Genomic DNA, 24,095 nt, shown 5'->3' with positions numbered 1-24,095 from the left:
TTACATGGTATCTTAAAAAGCTAAGTAAATGGCCAGTACCTCAGTTCTTATTGTATTTTCAATAAATGAGACTTGAGTGTTTAAAACACTGTTAAGATCGTACATTAAGGTGGTCATATCTTTTTACACTTGTTCTTCTTTAGAATATAGTAGCACAGTGGAACCTCGTTAAAGCGAGTACGGGCTATAGCGAGACCCCCGCTATTACGAGATATAGCCGATGCACCGTCAATTGATCCTATAATAAGCATGTTAAAAATTTTGTTTTTACGAGGCCCTTTTGGTGTTGGCTCTCGCCATAGCGAGGGTTTCACCACCGGAAAAACTTACACCAAGACTCCTAAATCTCTGTAATTGCTAGCGATCTGTTAGAAATGAAGTTAATGGAGTGCTCAGGCTCAAATTTATGTGGTAAACTGTCGTTCGATAAATAAGTAGTTAATTTTGGTGAAAATATTGTGGCATTAGCATTCGCGAATGCTTGATCTTCTTTTGTTCCTCGGGCGGCAGAAAGCAGTCGTCAGCATACCCGCACGTCCATGAGTTGCATGAATAGAAAGCATTTGATGGAACACACCATGGCCAAAAAAACACTAAACACGTCTAAGCGAGAAAATAAAAATAAAAGAGTAATATGAGGTATATTGGCTATTATTTGCACCACCTCCGGTAAAGCGACAATTCGCTATAGCGAGTGTTTATTGGTGCACCGTGGGGTGTCGTTTTATCGAGGTTGCACTGTATTTTGTTCTTTAAATGTGTAAGCACTGCTCATCACAAGTTTGCTTCACTTATTTTGAAGTTTATGCCTGAAGCTTTATTTATTGCAATTACTATTAATTATTAATTTATTTATTGTGACTTCAACAATACTTTTATGCTATTGTGAGGCTCTAGATTTATGTAATATACTAATTGTGTTATTGCATGAAGGCCTTGGAGTTACTCGGTGCATTTGTAGGTTGTAAATTACAGAAATATCCAATCCAAGCCTTCAATGTTGAATATATTTTCCGTCATTTTGTTATTCTGCTAAAAATATTTTTATCTCTTAAGAACATATGATTCAAATATGGCAACTTGTTGAATTTTCATTTGGCATCTTGTGTTTTTAGGTCCAGGTCTGAGTATGCAGATTCCAATAGGTCGAAGTTCTAGTCCAGTGATGCCATCCGTACCTGCACAGTCCCCACAAGTTCTTCCCCAAAGTCCACAAATGCAGGTGTCTGGAATGGCTGTCTCATCCCAAACCACCTCTATACCCTCACCCATTGCACCGTCCTCCATTTCACCTGGATCTGCTGCTGCTGTACTTTCTGTAGCTGGAGCCACACCATCTGGAGATTCACAAGAAATCCCTGAAAGTGTGACTGCTGAGTTGGAAAAATTGGAGCAAGATGGAGGAATGGAGGTTGAAGGTGTTGGTGGAATACTTGGCGATATCGGGGATGATGATGAAGAGCTTCTAGGTAATTATGTTTGCTAAAGATGTATCTATCTTGCTGTTATGGTCATTGTTTGTTTTTTTTAACTAAACTTAATTAGTTGGTATTGATAGTAAATTATATTTCTTCCCTGATGATTTTGCATCATACTGATTCAATCCAATAATTTTGAGGTAGTTTTGTTTTCTTTATTTAATTTCTCTTTCATTATTAAATGCATCAACTATTGTTTGTACCAGCATCAAAAGCTCATATGGCTGTGAAGGTGACAAAAATTGATATCAAGAATCTTATATCTCAAAGTCCTTCAATTATGTGCTCCTTGTTAGCAAATAAGTGTGAAATGATACTCCTTACTTATTGTAGCATGGCTTTTTCTTTTACTGCTGCTCACTAGCACTGTCCTCTTTCCCATAGTACTGAACAGGTTTCCACTTTCACTACATTAATTGTTGGCCCGTTTTCTTTGAAATTATTCTTAATTTTTTATTGCCTCCCTCCAATGATAGAGAATAAATCTTAATTTCTGTGGTAATCTCTTTCATATATGGCTTTCAGTAGTCAATACTCTTGATCCCAAAATTTTGTCTCTGATCACTAGTTTTCAGTTGAATTTCATATTATGAAACTGAATAACATTCAATTGTTTATTGCTTAATCTGTTATTACAGAAATGGGAAATGACTTCAACATTTTGGAATATGCTGATCCTGAGTTGGACATAGCAACTGGTGGTGAAAAGACAAATATATTAGATGAAAATTTGGATTTGGAAGATGATAAAGATGAAGATAGCAAGGATGAGACTAAGAGTGTGAAACGTGACTTGGCTACTCCAAGAGATAGGTGAGTTTTGTTTATTGTGTTTTCCTATCTGTTAAATTCTTGTGATAAATTCCCTTAGGCAACATTAGATATTCTCTCTATTATAATATAATTGGAAATGGAGGTGAGTGAAGTACAGTAGCCTCTCGTTATTAAGAGTTTCACGGGACCCAAAAACCGGAGATTTATAATAACGAAGTTCATATGAGCATTTCTTTTAGGAACCATTGCAATAAAATATATCTTGCCAGAATTACTTGTCCCTTCAATTTCCCGTCCTAATAGTCGCACTGCGGAATAGCTTCAGAGTTGTGTATGATATACTCGATTGAATTATGCACAAATAAAAAACAAGCGACATATTAGTTTGATTTTTATCAATTGAAGAATGCAGCTAAATAGGGAGGGTGATTGTCCTTAAACCCAGCACTTCCTCAATCATAACACATCATTTACAAAAAATGAAATACAGTGGAACCTTGTTAAACGGGCTATTGCGAGACCGACATTACAAGACCGACATTACAAGAGATAGCAGAAGCTCCGTCAATTGACCTTATGATTAGCATGTAAAAAAATTTGTTTCTACGAGGACCTTTTGGTGTTGGCTCGTGCCGTAGGGAGAGCACCGGAAAACCTTCAGCAAGAGTCCCTAATCCCGGTACAGTAGACTCTCGTTATTATGAAGTTCACGGGGCCGAAAAATCGGAGGTTCGTAATAACGAAGTTCGTAAGAACGTTTCTTTTAAGAATCGTCGAAAGAAATAGTGTATTATAAACGCTATTAAATTACGCGGAAATATATATAAACAAGAAAATTCGTTTCAGTTTTTCAACAGAAGACTACGCCATGACGCAATCGGAGGTTGATATCTTCCCGAACACATGAACTCCGATGTTCAAACTAGATGCGCCCCAAGACCTTGTTCCAAGGTTGATAAAATTACAGTCCGGCCACCGAGAGTTGTCCAGTAACAGACAATGGGCTGGGTAGGGGGTATGGGAGCCAGGTAAGAAAGCGAAACGCTTGCAAAGTGTTCCATGAAGAAAATAACCGGAAGGGACGACGAGCGTGAAGGACCTAGAGGGATAATTACTTGTTCTTGTGATTCGAAGAATGGGCTTATTTTGGTTGGTCAGGCTTATTTCGGTGCTCGAATATGCATTTGACAACGTTGTATGACTTAGACGAGGGTGTGAGGTGCGTTTGGGGGACAGCGATTGGCTTTAAACCGTGCTGACGCAGGATTATCCACCCCTCCTATTGTGCCGTAATCGGACACCCCTCGCCAGCCGGACTGCATGTAAGTTATCGAGGAGTACGGTTATCCTGCGGGATGCAACACTGCATTACACGTATGCGCTAACTCACGATTGTGGCGACCTGATCCATCGGGGCCTGCGATGCATCCGGAGCCGAGAAAATGTCTCCCCGCGGTAACGAAGAACGGGCGAAACGCTGAACAGTTCCTAAATTCACACCAGATTCAATGATATCTTATTCAGATGGTGATTACAGTGAGAGTTTCACAGCGCCAAACCGCGTAGTATCGGCCAAATCGAAAGGCGCCAAATTTGAAATTTGAAAGTTTTGAATGCTCGTATCTCTGAAAATTCGTACATCGAATGTGCATAGGAAGAGGATTGACTGTACATCCAATTTACTAACGGTTATGAGTGGGTCACCACGACTTCACAGGAATGAGGGCTGTTATATGATGTAGCGCGTAAACTGAATAAAGAAACATAATTGACGCTCTTAAGCATAGTACACGAGAATAACGTGGCGCGATTATTAAAACTTAAGTGTTGTGAATATCCACCTAAATGCCGTGACTTGTGCGTGTAACTTCGTAATAAAGTTCATATTGTAACCGCCGGGACCGGAACTTGGGTTCGTAATTTCGTAAAAACGAAAATTTCGTAATAACGTTTCTTTTACTATAGCTTGGATAGGCCTTTTCGACGGGACCAACGATTTGCTTCGTAATAACGAGAACTTCGTAACAACGTTGTTCGTATTAACGAGAGTCTACTGTAATTGCTGGCGATCTGATGGAAATAAAGTCAACGTGTAGTGCTCAGTCTCAAATTCATGTGATAAACTGTCGTTCAATAAATGAGAATTTCAGTTTGGTGAAAATTAAGGATGGACGGATCCAGGATTTTTTTCGGATCCAGATTCGGATCGGATCCTTGATTTTCAGAGCCGGATCTTCGTATATTTTCGGATCCAAATGCATTTTTAAATTGCTGCTATAAAATGAAGTAATTAATCAAGTTTCTTCTGGGTACGTACAACCAAAGGAATGCTTTTTAGATTTTCATACACATGTTAATATTTTTATAAATTAAAAATCATTTTTATAGGCTTTCAAGTTGTTTTTTTAAACATATTTACACGCTAAGGACCTTAACTGTTACGCTAAGGTTTGGAAATGAAAATAGGAAAAATCTTCAGACAAACCATGGACCAGTGGTGTAGGAAAGGGTGAATGAAGTCTGGGGGTCTGGACCCCCCCCCTAAATATAAAAACAATTATTTTCCTTCACAAAACAAAACAAAATATTGAAAAAACATGGATTTACAAAAGATTTCTTTGAAAAATTAAGTTTTTTTTTAAATTATGAAAGGTGTTCAAATTATGAGTGTTCGGGAGGTTGGTTACACTAATTTAAAGCACAAAAGCGCTATTTCCCTTCATAATTGCTGGTGATGACTGTGGTGTAAACCAGATGCCGTGGAAGAAAGGACTCTGATCCAAGCGGAATATCTTAAGAAGTATTCTCCGCTTGATGTAACGCAGATGAAATTGAACTCTTTTACAGTCTACTCCCCGACAAAACCCAGTACGGAATGTTTCTAGCAATGATGCTTCTAGAGGCAGGTAATGCACTGTTAGTGATTACGTATGTAAAAAATACGATGATGTGCTTTTGGTTTATTTAATTTAAAAATTCTGCATTCTTTTTTGTGTTTTTCAGTCATTATTGAGAATTTTAAATCAATAAATTCATACTTATAAGTTTTGTTGGCATTAGGGTCCATCAGATGCGTATGCTTTTTCATTTCTTAGTTGAATATATTACCCATGCATGTTATATTAGTCGCAGTTTCTTTCAGCATGCTTTCAGCATGCAGCTTTTGTTTTACTTACATCGGTGACATCAGCATAATATCTGTGTTTTATTTTTCGTGAAATAATATCAAGTTAATATCTTTTCTTATTATACCAATTCAAATCATTTTCATTGCAGTGCCGTGGATACACTTAGTGTGTTACTTCAATGTTCGTGGGAGTAACACTCAAAATGGATCTTTATTTTTTGAAAAATAACAATTTTAAGCACTTCACTAGGCATGCTTAGCAGACTTTTTATTGTAGATAATAAAGATACTACATTGGATGATAGAAAAAGTCTTCTGAGGCAGGATTGTTCTACCACCTTCCACAGTTTTTGTCTGCAGAAACAAATGCGATACCTTATTTCACATAAATTCCGCAAAACATACTGGAACAATAAACATACACCAATGGAAGTATTTGTGCCATTAAATACTGCAATAAAGTTTTATCAGTAATTGTTTGAATTACCAGCGGAAAATACCAAAATAATAGAATGGTCATTTAATTGCACTTAGTACATAGAAAAGTGGCTTCGCATTGTGCATTGTGATAATGATTGACAGAGCAATACTTTGCATGGTTTTTATTCAGTACGGCGCTTATAAACTGAATGGCTAGTTTGTTGTTAAGGTAAGAAAATTTTTTGATGAAAAGAAACATCGCCTTTCATCTGGATTTATGCTTAATGTTATCAGATGGAAATTCTCCGTAGCCACACCAATCTTGTTCCTGTATGTGTTGACAATAGGTTTTTTTGCTCCATCCCTGGTAAAGCAACAATTCGCTTTAGCGAGTGGTTATAACGGCACCATGGGATCTCGGTTTCATTGAGGTGCACTGCCATATGTAATTGTAATTAAACTGTAGAATAATTGGCTCTACCAGGGATAGCTGAATGGAAATTAAATTGTCAAAAGATGGATCTGAAATTAATCATTGATGAAATGCAATGAATTTAAATGAAATTTAGCATTAATGGTGCTCTCTAAATTTTTTTGTGACTAAAGAGGTGAATTTATAACAAAATAATACACCCATGTCTCGTATAGCGTAAGGGATGCGTTCCTTGGGGTCTTTGCGCTATATGAATTTGCGTTATATGAGAGCGTTTTAACATTGAGAAGATAGGGATGCGTTCCTGGTAGCATAGGTCTTGGGTTTTGAATTTCCTCTAAAACATATATATTCCCATAAATAGCCTTAGAAAACATTAATTATGTAAATGTTTATACAGTAAAACCTCTCTTAAACGAAACTCAAGGGACCGAAATTTTGCCGTTTCGTTGATCGGGAGTTCGTTCCCCGGAGGTGATGCGCACGTTGCATCATTCTAGGGGCTCGGAAATTGAAGCACGTCTGCATGCGTTATCTTCATTCTACCTTCGCATACATCAAAACAGTGCTTATTTCTTCAGCTGCAATGCAAATCGCGGGCAATAGACCACATTTAGGAAGCCTCAGTTCGTATTATTCAATCACTTTGCGTGCTTTTTCATCGGTTTTCAAAAATGTATGCTACGTAGCGGTGAGCGCGAGGCCATCCCTTTATTCTCAATATTTGAAATAGAGTACATGTATTCGCGAAGTTTACACTGAAAAATTAAGAATTCGATAGATTTGACCATTACTAATATAAAGTTAAAGTAACAGCGCCAATTATAGCTTCATCATGAAATTAAGATCGCTCTACCATAACGGCGCGAGTGCGACTTTCGTCGACCCATTAAAGCGCAGTGGGTGGCAGTCGAATCCAGAATACTCCATAGCAATATTTGCGGTCGCGGGCATCGTAAATAATTCATTGTACTAGCATCATTTCCATCGCATTCCGGATAGACAACTGCCGATAAGAAAACATCTTGAAAGGCCTTTTGCAGGAGTTCTCGAAGTAAAATACGTCACGATTTTGAAAAATGAGTTTTCGAGAAATTATATTCTGCAACCCTCAGTTCGCTGGCTTCGCGGATAACGAAATTTGAGTCTATTCTAGTGAACTCATCAAACGACCCTTCAATATTCATGACTTTTGAGAGACCCTGCCAGGATTCATGGCTTTCGTCATCACTCTCCATCGCGTGGTCGCAGTTGACTGCAAACCAGATTGACAACTCTGAATAAGAAAACAGCTTGAAAGGCCTCATGCATGAGTTCTTGAAGTAAAATAAGTCACGATAATGATGCTGTTGACTGCAAACCCGGTTTTTGCAAAATAGCTAAATATGGTGACAGGTGCAACACGCTTCCGAGCTTTGCAAAGCCGCTGCATTACCTGCAAAATGGTCCTCTTCAATTTCGCCGATCCCTTACATCCATTCGACAAACCAAAAACTCCACTAAAATCCTACGGTAATGCCGCTTTGCCGCAGAAATGACCCCTCGGTCGAGAGGTCGCAACTTAGCTATTGCAGTTGGGGGAAGAAAATAACACGCACATTTTTTTATTGTTAGTCCTATGTTTGGGCCCGTGCAGCGATCGAGGAAGAAATCTACTTTCCCCATGAGTGCATCAACTCCCGCCAACCACCGCTGAATTAATCCCGCTGTCATTCATGGATTTTTGTTGCTACCACAGGGGTGAGGCATCACCATTGGCCCAGTCTAAATATGGCATGTTTAGACTGTGTCGTCTTCTTCATGTCGCAAACCTTTTTCTCAGGAGAAAATCAACACCGCTTCACATCCTCAGAGTAAGGATTACTCTGAGTTCACATCACGTTAGGACATCGCTACAATCGCCGACAGACAGAGACTGACCTTTAGTATAAAGCACTCAATTCAAGTAACGTCTAGATCAATGGGAAATGTTGGCTTTCGTGTCTTAAGTGCGAATATTTTTTATCCAAGATTGCGGCAAATGCAAAAGTTTCTCCTATTTTTTAGATGATGTTGAAATTAGTGATGGGTCGATTCCAAAATTTTATCGATTCCGATCCCGATTCCGATTCTGACATTTCGATTCCGATTCTACCGATACCGATTCCATCGATTCTGATGCCATAGGCTCCAAGAAAAATATCACTTAATTCCAGGCAACAAGAAAACCACTTTAAAAAATATTACTCTGTGAAAGAGTCAGTTGACAAAAGCATCTTTCAAATAATTACTATGTAATTAAAATATAATAGCTAAATTTCAAAACAGAATATACCTGAGTACAGAAATTTTCATAGCTGTAATAAAGATTACATACTACGTATACGAATCTATGTAATATTTGGCCCTTTCTAATTCTCAAGCAGAAAAACCAATTATTCTACATGCTCAGCCAGCAGGTTTTGACGTCTCCATGTTATAGTATTACTGCCTGCAGAAAATTGCCTTTTGCTACACATGTGTGTTATTGGGCATGTACTTTCCCACCAAAATTGCAAGATTTCGGAAACTTTGGAATTTTTATTAAAAATTATATCAACGATTTTTTGGATCTTGAATCTTCATGGAATTCAAGTGGTCGAAGCGAACAACTATAGAACTAAACTTTAGTTTTGTAGAGCCAAAAAAAATGCTATACTTCTCACGTCATTTAATCAACCTTAAAATCTCTTACTTTAAGTTCAAGAAAGAAACTAAACGCTACAAATGAATATCACATCGGACGGTCGTAGTAATAAAAAAGGCTAAAAGAGCCTTGTGGTGTGAAAACTCCCCCTACCGCCCGACTCACCTCGGCGAAGGTGGAAAGGGAAAAAGGGTATCGGTTGTTGTCTTTCACGGAAATAGTTCTTTTTTCTCTCTCTTAAGCATGCTGACTTAATTTCTTCACTTTACTTCAATACCCGAGGCATATTTCTTATGCGTGGGATGGTTCCAAAAAAATCCAATCCTTAGTATTTTCACTCGAGTAATGCGCTAAATGGTCAAGTCGATCTATACATAATCCTTTTTAACATCCTCAGTTTAGTGTTTTAAGTCAATGAAGACGATTATCTATGCTTTAAATGACGATTTTCAAGACTAATGTTTTAAAAAACTTGAAAAATCATCCTGTTACCGAGCCTTAAAGTTCCGCAGCGTGTAGCTCAGCCTTGACGCGCGATTGAAAAATCGCTCTTATTTCCTTCTTCGCAAACTTTTTTTTTCAAGATTTCTTATTAGTACTCTTTAGAAATCTCTACTTTATATTGTGGTTAAAATTTTCCGAGTTATATTTTTCGTAAACGAAAGATAATGTCTACTTTATGTCAAATTTCACGTGAAAAACGGGTCGGCCATTTTGCGTTGTAAAACCCGACAGATGAGAGCCAAAATCTTCGAAAGGCATTGAAAGTATAGGCAAAGCACCAGATCAAAGGAATATTGCGTTTTATATTCCATAAAACTCACACCAACGCAAAACCACTTGGATAAATTCAAAGATTTTTTGAGGAAAAACGATATCTCGCGTGGCATTGAAAAATTGGTCATGCTTGGGCCTCTGTATCTCACTAAAGGTTCGTTGTTATGTGAAATGGCATATAAAGCAATATTTGGTAATGATTTATGAGTATTTACGCTGAGTTTCAAGTCTCTATCCCCAAAAAGGTCATTTTGGACTTTATTCCAGCTTTTTCCGATTTCGGACCAGTGTGCGCCGGGTAGGAAGACGATCGGCCGCTGCGGCTGGCGTAAAGGTATTCGGCGCCCACGTCGACAACTATAGTGTATTCGGCAAGCTGAAACTACCAGGCCAAGGCATTAGAATGACTTATCGGCTTTAAAAACTGCATTATTACATGAGTTTCATGATAGCGCTTCCTATCGCCAGATTGCTGGACCTACTAGCCTCGAAAGCACTGTAACCTTAACTACTCGACTCGACATTCGTAATGCGACTCGGAATGCTCGAGTCGAGTACCAACTACTCGATCGACTTGAATTTTCGAGTACTCGCACATCCCAAGAAGATATGTGTTTTGTTATTACGATTACGTGGCGCGAAAATTCAAATGACTGTTGGAAACGCGGTCGTTTACTTTGTTGTTTGAAGTACTACTGGAATCGGAATCGATTTTTCGCCTTGGCAAGTACTCGTTTTCGATTCCGGTTCTTGGCCGAGAATCGAGGAATCGAAGAATCGAGGAATCGAACCGACCCATCACTAGTTGAAATAAACAATGTGAATGAAACAAGAGTAACTACTGAGTCATATATTAAGATAATTAAGAGATGCACATTTTGGCTTTCATCTTCTAGCGCGCACATAGTATCTTCCGTAATTTAGTTAAATTTTAAAGAAGTTATCCAAGATGGCGGCGAGTGAAAAAAAATGCTTCTCGGAATTTACGCGTTGTAATTCTGTAAAGTATCTTAAACAACCGTCAAAAGAATGCGATCGAAGTACATAGCTCTAGATATCATATCTTTGAGCGTGTAAATATTGGGACATTGAGTTATTTACGAAAGTCAGCATTAACATTTTTCGCAATTCGCCGCGAACCGCGAGTTGGGGTCGGCGGAAACACACGACAGAAGGCTATGGTTACGGTTAATAATGACGATTCTGATTGGCTTATTCAGTGGAAGTCTCTGATTTGCCCTCCAACGCTACGAATATTAAATTATTCATATGAAAATAAAAATTTAACCGGAAAAATTGGTTATTGGGAGGTGAATTTCACTCGATCGCGCCGAAATTTCATTTCGTTGATCGGGAGTTTTCGTAAAAGAGGAGTTCGTTCATCGGGGTTTTTCACTAATGTGTTTACATAGGCAATTGGCCGGACCAATAGCATTTGTTCGTTGAACGGAGTTCTTCGTTTAGCGGGAGTTCGTTAAGGTGAGGTTTTACTGTAGTTGAAAACATCTTTAAAGAGAGTATGCACGCATTTGAAGACTTTTATTCACGTTAAAAAAAATTCTTACGTGCTTTTGAAATTCCTTCCTGTCGTGCGGGTGGGCTAACATCTGCTATCTCAGGGGTTCGTAATGCATTGCCGGCAGTTGATGATTTTTCAAACCAGTCTAAAAACATCTATTGTGTCACCCAGGCCCTTTTGTCGCTCATCGAAATGACAGGTAAATGCTACTTTGAATGCCATTTCATAGCTAGCGGAGTTTAAGAATGATAAATCATTTTAATTTGAAGTCCTCCGAGTCATTAGCAGCTACGTGAAACAGTCTTTAAATGCCTTGAAACCTGACCCAGGTTTTCCTTCCCTGAAAATGAATGAACGAGAATGCATTCTTTTCCCAAAGAATATCGTCTCGTCAACACTAAAAACTAGTTGAGGGGGAAAGGAGCCACTTTCAATCACAGCTTGGAGTTCGTCAGAAAATGTTGTGGTGACTGCACTATCAACACTTGCAGATTCACCTGATATCGCCGCACTGAAAATACCTGCTTGCCGTTTAAATTCTGGAACCAACCGGAGCTTTCACTAAATGTCTCGGAGCGATTACCACTCTCGTCTTTTTGCACTGATTCACTATGAACTTTCCGTATGTGTAGACCGCTTGGTTGAAGTTGGTGCGGCTGAGGTCACAGATGTTTTAACTTCGTCTTTATTCAGAATAAGGCATCGTGCGTTTAAACTTCCGCGCAATATCGCTTTGATGTTCTCCATTTTCAAAGCAATTGACCTATATCAATTTCTCTTCTGGGTTTATGGTTTTTCTTGATAAATTCTTGATTTTTCTACCCGAATTCCTATTTTTTGCCATTTTATCTTGGTTTTTACTCTGCATGGCTCTATCGACATCACCTTCTACTGCTGAACTGTATTCTTGAGACGCAGAGGGCCTACGACTGCGGGGAGGGAACGAAGCTATTGTGTTTGAGACTCTACAGCGGACCCTCTTATATGTTGATGCTATTCATGCGCAACTCGGCCACCGCTCCATTTCTCCCCCGTGAATACCGATGACCTTGAAGGCTTTAGCGTAGACTCTCTACCTGGAAGTCAATCGCCCGATAACCTATGACGGCAAAAATTACGTCTCAACCAGTATTGCTTAAAAAAACTCATTTCCACTAGCCCCACGCTTAATTAATGATCTAAATTAACTCATTCTGTTAAGGAGACGAGATAAATTACTTTGGTAGGCCGGCTATCTGGACCTAATGACGAGTAATACTTTTGGCCATTGCACAGCAATGGATTTCGATTAATATATAAACAAAAAAGAAGATTTGAGGCAAGCAATAATATTAATATGCGTAAAATGATAGAAATTTCATGTGTGCCTAGCGCAAGTTCACGTTTTATCACGAGAGCGTTTAAGATTTTTGATTAGGCTACACTGCGTTGCAATGTTTCCCCGAGGAACGACTTTGCGCTATGTCGAAATTGCGCTAATCGAAATTGCGCTATACGAGACATGGGTGTATCTGAAAATATTCTTGTTTGGCTTTGAAGTCATATGCTGGAAAAGTTATCCTAGGAAAAACAATTTTCGACTGCCTAGCTCTTGCCCTTCGAATTCATTCGGCAGTTTCTTGTTGTCTTCCCATTGTCATGACCTTCTAGCATCAACAACATCTGTCTAGGAAGTCTGTCATGTAGTCTAGGAAGAGAATCAAGGTCATGTTAGTTTGGTATTAGTACCCTGATTTGATGTTCTCCTTCTCAGGTCTGACAAGCTTGCAGAGGTGGTGAGTGATGCAGCTGCACCTGTGTCTTCGCCGCCATTGGTGACACCCAATCAGCATCAGCTGCAGCAACAGCAGCAGCAGCAACAGCTGCTCCAGCACCAAAGGCAAATCCAGCACCAGCTGCAAGTGCAGCAGCAGCACTTGTCTGCCAATGCACCTGCTCCCCCACCTCCCCACGTGCTTGGCCAGCAGCAGCAATTGGCTCAGCAGCACATCCAACAGCAGCAGCAGCAGGCACAGGGTGCAGGCCAGATTCAGGGGAGGCCGGGCATTGTGGTCGTGGGAGGGGTTGGGACACCCCCAGCTGGACGCATTGTCTCCCCTGATGGTGGTTCCTCTGTTGCGGGTGGTCACTTTCAGCATTCTCCTGGAAGCACGTCACCTTTCTCTCAAACGCCAAGTTCTACGCCTGGCACTTCCCAGCATCACCAAATGCCAATGCAAATTGGGAGGCCTGGAATTCATGGCCACTTACAAGGTTGGTGTTCAATTTCCATGTTGTTCAATATAATTAAATTAGAAGAGAAATCTGAGGGCATGTTGAATTCCTGCCATTCGTTTCTTTAAAGTTATTCTTGAAGTTGTTGCATGCCTGTGATGCAATGCACTTTTGCTGTAAATTAATGATGTGCAATGATTTAATGTGCTAATGCTATTTTTTGAATGAATTGCATAGCTGTAATAAAATTACTCACTCAGCATGACAGAAACTGCTCTTATATCAGACTAATTCTATGTCACTCTCTTATAATTGAAAAATAAACTCTTGTTATAAAATCTAGAATGGGGTACTCAGCCATAATGGCTAATTGGAGTGACTGCTTGTAGTTGACATATATACTCTGTTGAGTTTTATTTTATCTAGGGTTAATATATAGTATATTTATATAATCGAGTCATACATTAATAATTTTATTGCTAATGAGATTCAAAGACTTGGTAATAATAGACTTGGTTGTCGTTGATTACAGTGCAGCAACGGCTTCAGATGAGGCTGACCCAAGGGGGTCTGGTGCAGCAGGGTGGGGTTGGCAATACTAGTGCAACCAGCGGTCTGCTACTCCGAGAAGGGCCTCGAATGGTGACTGTTGGGCCAGGAGGCAAGCCTCAGGTTGTCTCTGCTGTGACAAGGATGATGATCCCTGGTGCAATGACGCAAGGAATACCACAGGGACACACACCGGGCACCTTGGGACCACCTCCCCCACCACCCCCATATCCTGGACCTCCCCCACCTTACCCTGGCCCTTGCCAGCAGGTTAGTGATAAATTATTGATGGTCCTTGATCCCTTTGTGTAGAATTCATTTTCTACTCTCCTTACCATGAGTGCATGTTTGTGGGTATGGAATGGATTTTTTTTGGAATGAATTGCATTGGTATAATAAAATTAATCACTCGGTATGATAGGAATTGCACATATATCAACTTAACTGTGTGTAATTTATCAAGAATTTATAAAAAATACTCTTCAGCTTTTCAAGCTCTTTTGGTTATTTTAAGACTTTGGAACCTTGTGAGTGACAAAATGATAGTTTGAGAGGAGTAATTCTTATTTCTTTTGCATCAAATCAATTTTCTTTTGTTGTGCCATATGTGCGAATCGAATATTATCATTGATATTATTTTTTCTTCCAAATTAGTTAACCCACTACTAAACCCTTGAAAAATAAAGGCTTGATTTTTGGGAGGTTTCTTATTCAAAATAAATATTCACTGGAACATCTTTTTTATGTTCTTGGACTTCACCCTTTTCCCACTCTTTACACCTTTACATTCTGGTTTTCTGGTTCGTCAAAATTGTCTCTCATTTGATTTTCCTTTACATTACTCTTTCCTAATTTCCCCTTTCTGGCTGCCAAAAAAAAATCAAAACTGTTTTACTGTATAGTATGTAGCATAGTGTTACTGGTTGCCTATTAGGTTACATCTGGAAGCACCGCAGAAAAATACATGAATTTATGAAAATTATCATTTCTTTGCTGTTTAGCTTCTTAGAATAAGCTAACCATGGAAGAAGTATTTGGAGAATCCAACTCCAAAATTTAATTTTGATTCTAATTTTTACTTTTTTATTTGGGAAATAAAGGATAGCAGGGTTCCAAATCTTCTCATTATTGATTGTCTTATACTCTTAGCCATATTTTCTTATTAGATTTAATGAGGATATGTGCAGTTTCTTGTTTTATTCTGTTTACCTCCGTGTGAAAAGGTTGTTTTTTTGGATGCTGGGCATGCTTTTTCATTAATACCTGTATCAATTATAATTGTTGCTCAAAATTAATTTTTCATATGAGTTCTTCCTTCTCTTGTGGAATGTTTTATTTGAAACATCAAGGTGGTAGACTTTAAGTTGTTGTATTGGATTATTTATTGATCTGATATTAGTATTATTCCTGTGCTCGTTGAGGTAATTATTTGCATGCTGGGGTATCTTCATTTGAATTGAGTAAATCCTGCCAGCTTTCCTGTACTTAAATTAGGTAATTAGAATTTTCCCATGATAGCCATTTAGGTCTTTGTTTTGCAGGTTGTATTCGTATCACAGAGTCCTTTAAGTTTTCTTTATGGAAATGATTTGAGATGAATTCCTCCTTATAGGATTGACTAAGTGAATGTTACACATTTCCTAATGTTAAGTATCCCAAAGTTCACACTTGATGATCATCTTCATAATATTTTATAGGAGTCTCTCTTCTCTACATGTACATTGCTTAAGAAGCATGAACCATTGGCTGAGTGCATCATGAAGTGTTCTCAGCCAAAACTCAGGAATGTAGCCATGTTATTTTTTGATACAGCTATTAAAAAGAAATTAAAAGTTATATCAAAATCATTGCTCTGTCTGGCTGACTTGAAAGAATTGAGGAAAATATTCCACAACACATTAATTCTATGCATACAAATAGACGTCAAATTGGCCGATTTTGGTATTTTTCCTCTGCACACATTTCATTTTCAGGTTAATATTCCATAACTGTGAATTTGAACTAAATGTTTTTTTAATTATAGGCATAGCTCATAGATGTATGATCGAGCTGTGTGTGCTATTTTTTCATGTAAATTATGGTGCTCTTGGAGAAACCTACCAAGTTTTATACTTGTGTATTAAATACATTTTTTAGGCTCCTAAAATTATTAAGTTTAAGCTTTGAATCTAATGAAAAACGTGATAATTTTAGTTTAATAGGTAATTATGAGTTCTGCAAACTTGACAATAGAAATTGTCTAATTCTTGCATTTAAGGATTTGTTTGTACCCCCTTTTTGTTGGTTCGTATTCTGGTCCATTTTTTTGACAATTATTGTTGGTCCCAGTTCTCTGTTCCGTTTCTCAATCAGGTGTGTGGTTTTCAATGCTCAATGAGCCAAAACTATTATCGATTTTTATCAGGGTATTATGGAAGCTACCTAAAATAACATGACATTTTGTCACATCAATGATTGTTTCCAAAGGATCTCTCTAGTTAAAGTATATAATGCAAATTATTCTCTATGATAGTTTTCAAATTTGTTTTTCCGCAATGCATTTCGGTACGATTTCTTTTTGGTTTTGGTTCCAATTCCAGTTTTAAGCTCAAAAACTGGTGGAATCAATGATCAAAGAACTGAATAGACCCACCCCTTCTTACATAAATTTCTCTTTTCCCCTTCTGAAGTCTGAAGGAAGTTACTCCTGTTAGAGGTGACAAAGAGCCTACTATCCTTAATGATGTTCCCAGAAGTTTTACGGCCTCCTCAGAGGCACTATCTATTGAAGGAGGCCAAATCCAAACCTTCACTCTCCTGGTAGGGTTCATAACGGTCTGGGAAATAAATTTGGGACTGAAAGCCTTGGAAATGTCTGGGAAATAGATAATGGTCAGGGAAAAACTCCAGAGGCTTAGCAAGTAGGTGAAAGTTGTGGAACGTGATTAGTGTTGCTGCTTTTGAGGGGCAAGTTGGCATTTTGTTGCTGTCCGAGCTGGGTAGTCTGGGCTGGGGTTGCATCAACTTGGCAGTACTTCACTTATTTACTACTACTTGAATTTATTTCACAATCCCCAGGGCCTTTGGAGAAAACGAAAAAGCATCCCATAGCATTGTCATTACACTCCACATCCCCACTACAGCATTTGTGAAGTCTCTTTCTCATTTAGAGGCATAAATAATTATCCTACACTTTTGGAGTTGTCAGGAGCTTGAGATGATTTCATTGAAACATTTCTATTAGTCACTGAGCCTAATGAAAAACTGGTTGTTGTAGTATAATAGGAGTTGATGAATTCATGTCTGCATACTCAACAAGATATATTCACTAATTCTTACATTTAAGGATGGGTCGGTTCTCCCTTTTTATTGTTAGGTGTATTTTGTTGTCCACTTGGTACTAATATGAATAAACTGTTGTTAGCTCTTAGGCTTCCCTTTCGTTTTTGCTTCAATCAGAGTAGGTGATTTAAAAAGCCTAATGAATGTAAACATTCATGGTATATCTGCATTTTATCACCGTGCTTATTGTCTTTGGCTTCTCATTTTCTATGGAAATTATTGAGAGTTTTATGGCAGATGCTGTAAACTGAGCCATAAACCCCTGAGAGGCAAAATCCGATAGGGAACTCAACCCCTTCAATAAGCCCTCTAATCCTCCATGAGGATACCAAGGTACATATTTGAAAACCCCGTCGAGGCATGGAGAAAACTCAGTATATCCCCCACAAAAGCAACATAATAGCCTCCAAATATCCTATGAGAATTGAGAAGGCAATGCCTACCTCTGCCAGTTTTCATTCTTTTTCAGTTCATACCTGGTTGAAAATTAGTAATGAAGCCCTCATTTAAGCTCCCAGTTTGTGTGTGATGTGTACCTTATTATTTAATGTTGGTGAGAGGAGCATGTGGTACTCCACAACATACAGAAATTGTTAGTATTTAAGATTTGTCATAAAGATTTCAAGGCTAATTCTAGCAGAAATGCAAAAGTAATTAGAGTGAATGTTCAATTTGGTGGTTAAAAGAAGTAGGGCTCATAGAAACTACTGCTGGATACTACATCTTTAATGGCAATAAGTAGATATGAAAAGTCAACTCGTATTCAGACTTATAGCTTTCTTTTAATAGATTTTATGCATGTATTAACCATTTTGTCCCTCCAAGCAGTATTGATGTAATCATAATGCAACAATTGACGCTTAGACAAAAAATTTTCTGAGTGCAAGCATATTAGTAAAACAGTGGAACCTGGATCCATCGTTTTTTTATGGGGATGGGCGAAAACAATGAATTCTGGAAAATTGTCTACTGTCTTTGCATTTACACTGCTGCGGTGGATTTCTGTCTGATTTAAAAACTGTGGGGGAAACATGCAAATTGTAAATAAATAACATCTAAAGTTCATATTGTGTCATAATTTACGTAAATAAAATGATATATTTTTAATTATTTACGTAGACTGATATTTTAGATAGCTTCAAGAACTTATGGAGACCTCTCTTCACCTGTTCACAAATTGATACGGTAGACTCGTTATTATGAAGTTCTTGGGACCGAAAAACCAGAGGTTTGTAATTATGAAATTCATATGAATGTTTCTTTTAGGAATAATTGAAAGAAAATAAAACATACTTTATCAGAATTTCTTGTGTCTTCAATCTCCCGCACTTATAATCTTCAGAGTCAAGTGTATATTATACGCGATTAAATTATGTGCAAGTCCTTGATATATGAGGAAGATGTGTTCCGAGACTTCGCTCGTAAGTTGATAAACCGATACAAGGCTTGAGTAGAGTGGTTATCCTGCAGAATGCAACACTAAATCACAATTGTGTGTTAACTCACGATTGTGACGAACTGATCTAGCTTGCATTGTAGCCGGAGCCGAAAAAAATTGCTATCCGTGAGAAGAAATAATGGGGGAAACGGTGAAAAGTCCAAAATTGACGCTCTAGGGCACAGTACAAGAAGAGAACTTAAACGTAGATTAATGATGATAACGAAGCATACTGTATAACCACCTAAATGCTGTTGTGGAACTTCGTAATAAAGTTCATTTTGTAAACGCCGGGACTGGGTCTGAGGAGTGTAAATTCGTAATAACGTTTCTTTGACTATAGATTGGATAGGCCTTTTAATTGGGACAAACGAATTGCTTTGCAATAAGAAGAACTTCGTAGTAACGTTGTTCGTATCAATGAGAGTCTACTGTAATGTCAATTTACTGTAATTCTCACTGCTCCATTTACTCCAGCAAACTGTATACACAGGTGAGCACCTGACTGATCTTGAGGGACTCATTCAATCTTTATTCCCTACATCTCTGCTTCTTCTTTTCCCCGATTCCTTCACCTCCCATTTGTCTCTTGTTCAAATAAAGCTGATCACAGCATAAACATGCCTGAGTGCAACAAAATCTTTAATTCCTTTGGGCTGTGTTCAACTGCATGCAAGGTGTTATGCAATATCCACTCACTTTTCCCTCCAGCTTCTTGGATTATTTTCTACTCCTGAGTTCACTTAATCCACTCTGAAAACACTCGCTGGTTTGAAGTGGACCCACCGTGGAAAGTGCACAACCACTACTATTGATGTGAAGTTTGGAACTGACGCTATACAATATCAGGAACCGACTGCCCGGGGTGAAGCACGGTTGTATGACTGCGCCGTTAAATTTTTTCTCCTTAAGGGAAGAGAACTTACCCACTCATTTTTAACTTGCCAAGGGCCGGATAGGCAGATGAATTCAAATTTCTTGTCGGGAGTAACAAAATGTGCTGAGAAGATATCCCTTTGTCAGCAACTCTGACAATGGAGATACATAGCATAACTCGTAAATTGTGACCTGATATTCTGTTTTTGGAAAAAATACTGTACCAACTGCCAAGAAGCTCAACTGCTAGGAAATCCATTTTCACTAGAATGCAAATTCTCCATCATATATTGCCTTAAATGACACATTGTATATGCAGTGAAACCTCGATTTTACATTCCGCCATTATACATTTTCCCTGATTTTGCACAGTTTTTATCAGGTCCCAAACAATACCGCCTTTAAATAATGATACTCTATTTTACAATTTACTCAATTTTGCACTTTTTGTAAGTGGTCCATACAAAAGTGTAAAATAGAGGTTTCACTGTACTTGGTTTCATTTTTGCCAAACGATGGATGTGGGAAAATATTGCCGGTATCAAACTTTATTTGGGACCAGGAAAGAGGAACGATAAATGCCGGAACGATAGATTGAGGTTCCACTGTGTATATTAGTTTGGCATTAAGCCCTCATTTTCATTCTGTCATAGTGTCACCTCAATGCTTGTTCTTCTGATAGGGAATTTACTTTTAGACTAAGTCTACTAAAACTAATTTTTTCGGTGAAGTAGGATAAGTGTATGTGAAAAGCAACCCATTGACAAATAAATAAATAAAAATGGATGGTAAAAATTTGAAAAAAAAACTAGCTCACCCCTCAAACTTCATACCGCTTAACAATCAATGATCCGTTTAGTTTCACCATTGATAAATCAAGAATTGCTGTGCTGATTTTAATCATATTTGACTTCTTATTATAAAATAATGAAAAAATCATTACTACAAAAATAGGTGTTAAAATAGCTTGTCAGAAACATTTTTTCTCTATTCAATCTATATACTCGTTTTGGTTTATTCTCTTGAGTCTTCATCAGTTTTTGTTATGTCATCAGGCGCAAGAACAAATAAAGCAGATGGTTTACCAACACGTGAACATGCCACTTATAATTAATCATAAGAAGGGACATGCAAAAGGTGGGGTTATTTTATAGCCAAAAGTGGTGATATATTTTTACAAAAGCGATGTTATTTTACCCTGAAATTGGTGTTATTTTAACGGCAAAATAATTGATGCTGATTGAGAGCCATGCTTTCAGAGGCTCACTCATTGCCCTAAGTTTAGGATATTATTGACTGGGGATAATTTAAGCAATAATATACATGTAGTATTGACTGAATTCACCTATTTTACATATTTTATCCTTTGCGTATCCATATATTTAGCTTTCATAGAGAGAAATTACTTTTAAATGTCTGTAATTTCAAATATTGCTATTGTGATCAAGTTGTCATCTTTTACATTTGTTCTCTTATCTGTTAACACAGTGCTATAGCAGGAGAGAAATCTTTTTCAGTTCACGTTTGCCGAGGGGGTCCAAATTGCTTAAAGGCGCTTAGATGCAAACGATGTCTCAGACATTTGAGCTCCTGGGTTGCTTTAATTATATCCACTGAACTCCGGGAATTTTGCTTTTGTAGTAATTTCCGTAATTCTCCCAAACCCAACATCAACTTATGTGTCTCCATTGATCCGAGGCCATGAATTTTTTTGTTTTTAAGTCAGGGTTCACGTCTGCAGTTGGAACTTCTTGGGGATAAAAAACATCTTTTCAAATATGTACCTATTTTTCTGCTTAGGTCTTCTACCATAAGAGAACTAAGTTTGGTTGATGCCTTTTAAGCCATCTGCATTAGTATTGACTTCACAGCAGCTGCTTTAGAGGTTTTGCATATGTAATAAGTGGTTTTATCGAAAAAAAAGGACTTATGAATATTCTCGAGGCTCATTTTTAACTTCCTTAACCCTTGCAAAACAGTGGAATTCTCTCCTTAGCATGACTGCTGGACTGAGCCGTAATAGGCTCTTCAGTCCCCTCTGTATGGAGCATTTATGTTAGATATTTGTTAAGAAGGGTCTTGTGGATAATAATACACACTCAACACCAACCTTTTTTGATCCTTCATAGTTGCGACTCCACAATATCTCAGACTCCAAGGGTTGTGGGGCTTCCTCCTTTTGCGGTTTATAACCCTACCATCGGCATTGGTTCGCTGTCAACTCATGCTTTCTTTATGTGAATAAGCTATATGGATAATTGTTGCTTGCACATAAAGTGCAGGCTTCCAATTTAATTCCTCATTTTAGTCTGAGAATTTTCAAATTTTAGAACAAAGCTCTACTGTCAGTATTAACTGATTTAATGCATTAATGATTTCGATGTTGATTTTTATATTGAAATCGAGGTATAAGTTAATATTTATGGTAAAATTTTATGCAAAAATGGTGAACACTGCTCAAAAGAAAAAGAATTCAATTCTAAGTTTATATTTTCTGAGAATGAAGCAAATATTTATTTTACAAATTAAATGAATGTGGTCACTTGCCACAAAGAGGGGTAAGACGAAGGGTCTGGGTACAAGCTCCTGGATTTCGGTGGTATGGCCTGTGTTCCTCTGCGTTGGGTCCCGAAACTAAGACTTCGCAAACCCACGAATGTCATAAAAGGAGGAGAGCAAGGAAATGTGCATTTTCGGCATTTGTCTGCCTGCGTAAGAAAATCTCAGATGAAAATTTTCGGCATTCTTCTCCCAGATCAAGAAACGTCCTGCCTCATATTTTCGTCATTAGTAGCAAAGGGTTAACTCTCCATTTTATGTGTGTGCATTAGGATAGTTTGAACCCTCCAGTAATTTGATTAAGTCAACCAGCAGATTCCCTTGGCATTTTGGCTACTTTGTAGACATTGTGTGAACACGGTTTAAACATCCTCCTGACAAACAAGTCGCCTTATTTCCTCAAATGTGTTTCTTTGTGGAAATCATGAATTTTTTCACTACATGGGACACTTTCTGATGCGATGGATTTCCACGGGCTGCCGTCCTCGGCACAGCGTGGTGAAATCAAGAGAGTCGTCTCGTCAGAAAGTGGCCTGAATTTCACGGTGCCGTGCTGGGAACGGCAAAAAATCGTTTCAGCTTGTAGCTGCCTCTATGTAGAACCGTGTGTATTTCACGGCATAGATGACGTACCGCCGATTTTTGCCTCTTTCAGATGAGCCGGCTTCACTCTGGCCGTTGTCAGTGGCACATTGCCGTGCTTTCAAATAACCATAGGTCTCAGTGGATGTCTTCAAGAGTCAAATCGTGCAGTTGGTGGCATGGCTTTGTTGATGGTCACCAAGGCGCCCATTTCAATCCTGCCCGGTGGTGCACCGCATATGGCGTGAAATACACACACCTTAAGGCTATTTTCAGATGCGCTGGACGCCGTTTACTGCATGGTGCCGTGAAATTCAGGCCACTTTCGAACGAGACATCTCTCTGGATATCATGGCAGCCAGCGAAAAGTCATCACATCTGAAAGTGGCCTTTGATGTCATCTTTCCTCAAGAAAGGCATTTTTTAAAAACTCTCTTGCGCATATTGTTTTCATATGAGTTTATTTACGTTCATTATGAATATATCAGATCAGTTACTAGTTTTCTTTCGTTATTAATGTTTCATCCTCTCTGGGAATATTTTTAAGGCAGAGCCGCTTACAATTTTATACTAAAGGTGAAAATATTACTCTGTGATTTCTCGCTGATGACTCTTTTACGATCATCGATTTCAATTGAGCGGTACCGTCAACCTACCATATATTGTTGAAAATTAGCTAAGAAAGCTATCAAAATCTTGGGTTTATCAGAACAATGTAGTTTGACCTTTTCCCTACGCAGGGCGTGATTTCACGGCCTGAATTTTCCGATGCTAAAGGATGAAGGCCGGGTTTTCACGGTTTCGCGGTCAAGCATGCCAAGTGGGTCCCAACCGCCATTAGGGTCCCTCGGTGCGAGAGGTCTGACCCTTTCCTATTGTCCGCATGGGGATTATCTCGGCCCATTCCGGCACTTAGTGACCCACTCAAGGAAGGTGCTCATGGTCACTTATTTGTTTATAAGGTGGAATAACTAAAAACGTAAATGTTGCATTTTTTAAAAATCAATGCCAAGAATTACATTCTGGATGTTTTGCTGATCGGTTCCAAATTTTAAACGGAACTCTAGCGTTCATATTAACGGAGTTTATCATCACCTAGAACAAATTTTGGAGACGCTAAGGTTAGATGTTTAGTTGTTATTTTTAAAACTTACTAGCAAATTTATAGGAGTGATATTGTAATGATTTACATCTAAAGATATACGTTACTCTGTTTGCCACATTTTAAGTGTACATTTGCGATGAAATTCGATAAAATATCTGATTTAACTACTATGTAAAATAGCCCTCGTAATATAATAAAATATGATTCTCTCAGTTCTTTTTCGTGAGCCGAAATTACAGCGACTATTTTTAATAACCT

At 38.3% G+C, this 24,095-nt stretch overlaps 1 protein-coding gene across 1 annotated transcript in view; it reads left to right on the top strand.

Annotated features, from left to right (window-relative positions):
• LOC124163032 (histone-lysine N-methyltransferase 2C-like) overlaps positions 1-24,095 on the top strand; it is a 155,788-nt gene that overhangs the window by 72,562 nt on the left and 59,131 nt on the right. The window contains exons 37-40 of the mRNA XM_046539843.1: positions 1,116-1,469; positions 2,117-2,291; positions 12,947-13,446; positions 13,940-14,226. Of these exons, the coding sequence (XP_046395799.1) occupies positions 1,116-1,469; positions 2,117-2,291; positions 12,947-13,446; positions 13,940-14,226 (1,316 nt within the window). The remainder of the gene's footprint in view (positions 1-1,115; positions 1,470-2,116; positions 2,292-12,946; positions 13,447-13,939; positions 14,227-24,095) is intronic.

The sequence above is a fragment of the Ischnura elegans genome, chromosome 1, assembly GCF_921293095.1.
Source record: "Ischnura elegans chromosome 1, ioIscEleg1.1, whole genome shotgun sequence".
Taxonomy (NCBI): Eukaryota; Metazoa; Arthropoda; class Insecta; order Odonata; family Coenagrionidae; genus Ischnura; species Ischnura elegans.
This window is presented reverse-complemented; position numbering and strand designations above follow the sequence as displayed.